Below are 1,914 nucleotides of genomic sequence, written 5' to 3'. Positions count from 1 at the left end.
TTTAAAACCAGTACAAGCAATTTATCATGAAAAGTCTATACCTAATAAGTTGTTTCTCTGGAGTTCTGCTGCTTTGTCATATGCTTGAGTTTGATGAAGACTATCCATTGTAACTACTGAGAGCAGAGAAGCAAGACATGGAGTAATAAAGTAAGCTTGAGAAATCCCGGGGCCTTAAGGGCCTTTTCTCTGGCTGGTCCAGGCCACTTATGTTCCAACACAGAAGGTTTAGACTGTTTTGAGAAAGGGAATCACATCTTGGGTATTGGGTTCCCTGTCAAAGGCCATCAGATGGGCAGCTATTTAGCAGGTAACTGGCCTACAGTTCTTAGATAATGATTTTAAAAAAGCAAAACAAAAAAACCTTAAACTTTCCTATTGAAACCTTTTATTCTGTTTTTGTTGATGCTTAAGGAAAACAGCTTTGCCCATAACTCACTGTGGTCTGGACTTAAGACACCAACTTGTAGGTGTCTTAAGGAAAGAGGCCAAACTGCATTCTTCTTAGGCATTCAGTTGACAAATGGCACTTAACTGATGATTTTTTTCATATAACCTTTAACAAGAACTCGTAAGTTGCATTGATTATGCCCCAAGAGATGAGAGACCGATGGTAATTCAGATGGGCGCCCCTGAAAAGATTTGTCAGTTTCCTGTCCCGTTCTAGCCAGATTTTTTTGAAGACCTTGGAGAAAGACTGAAATTCCCCACCAATCTGAGACTGTATGCGAGTTTTTACAACATTAATTGGAAAAAACAAGAATCCCAACATGGCACCCAAAAGACCTCCACAGATAAAATCGTTGACCAAATGAGCACTGTGAGTCGTTGCAGTAGGCAGATGCTCCTTAATGGGACCTCGAAGGCCAAAAAAAAAGACATTGCTGAGTCCATTGCGGAAAAGAATGGGCACCAAGCCTCGATAATACTCTCCAATTCCGTGGCATTTCAGTGCCTTGAAAGCCTGATAAGTGTTTGTAAATTTGTCATGATGCTTGTGGTCTTGAAGCAACGTCTGAACTCTTTCTAACGGAGTGAAGATGGCTTCTGTTGTCCCTGCCAGTACTGCCGCCACGCTGCGGGTTGCAAACTCTGGAGCACTGACATGCTTGCGGAGAAGGCAGGATAAATCCTCATACAGACCAAACATAAGTGCCAGTGTAGTTGTTTTCTGCATTAACGGGGGAAGGATTCCGCGATACAAGTTTCGAAATCCATCCCTCCTCAACTGAAGTACTGCATCCCGGGTTTTGATGCCATATAGCTGTTGCCGAAAAAGGACCTTCTGAATAGGAAATGTGATCGCTACATTGTTGAAAGCTGCACAGCAGCCACACAAGTAATGCTTCATTTCACCAACATTGGTAATGTGAGGTGATACATCTTGTTTTGAAGATTTTAGAATTGGTGGCCTCTTTTCATGAGCTTCTGAATCCATCATGTTGCTTAAGATTTTTTATTCTTCATGAAGAATTTTTTTTTAACCTACAAATAATAAATATGGTTAAATCTTTTTTACAGAGAGCTAAACACATGGAATTTCCCCTAATCCCTTCTCTAATTTCTGGAGAGTACTACTCTTTCCTTTTTAGACTAGATCAGTGGTCTTAGCATTTTCAGAGGACTCCTGTAGATCCCTCAGATCCTTTTGGGAGGCTAGGAGGTCCTGCCTTTTCCAACTAGATATCTACATGAGGCTGGATTGTTGCCATATACCTTAACCAAAACAACTTATCACAACAGACTGAATGCAGGAGGAGATATGAGACCTCACCTATCTTTTAAGTCAGACACGAAAGAGGCTTGGAAAACTGTAATACATTCTTCTCATTAAAAAAAAAAAGTTGTGGGAGGAATAATTATTTTTCATAAAAATGTGTTAAATTAACACATAATGGGTTTATCACTACCTTA

At 40.2% G+C, this 1,914-nt stretch overlaps 1 protein-coding gene across 1 annotated transcript in view; it reads right to left on the bottom strand.

The window, feature by feature from the left end:
• Positions 1-498: 498 nt before the first annotated feature.
• SLC25A51 (solute carrier family 25, member 51) overlaps positions 499-1,914 on the bottom strand; it is a 15,534-nt gene continuing 14,118 nt past the window's right edge. Inside the window, exon 3 of the mRNA XM_012655793.1 lies at positions 499-1,485. Coding sequence (XP_012511247.1) covers positions 548-1,441 — 894 coding nt within the window. The 5' untranslated portion in view covers positions 1,442-1,485 and the 3' untranslated portion in view covers positions 499-547. The remainder of the gene's footprint in view (positions 1,486-1,914) is intronic.

Source organism: Propithecus coquereli, unplaced genomic scaffold, assembly GCF_000956105.1.
Source record: "Propithecus coquereli isolate 6110/MARCELLA unplaced genomic scaffold, Pcoq_1.0 Scaffold114, whole genome shotgun sequence".
Classification (NCBI taxonomy): Eukaryota; Metazoa; Chordata; class Mammalia; order Primates; family Indriidae; genus Propithecus; species Propithecus coquereli.
Note: the sequence above shows the minus strand (reverse complement) of the source record. Positions and strands in the feature narration are given on the sequence as shown.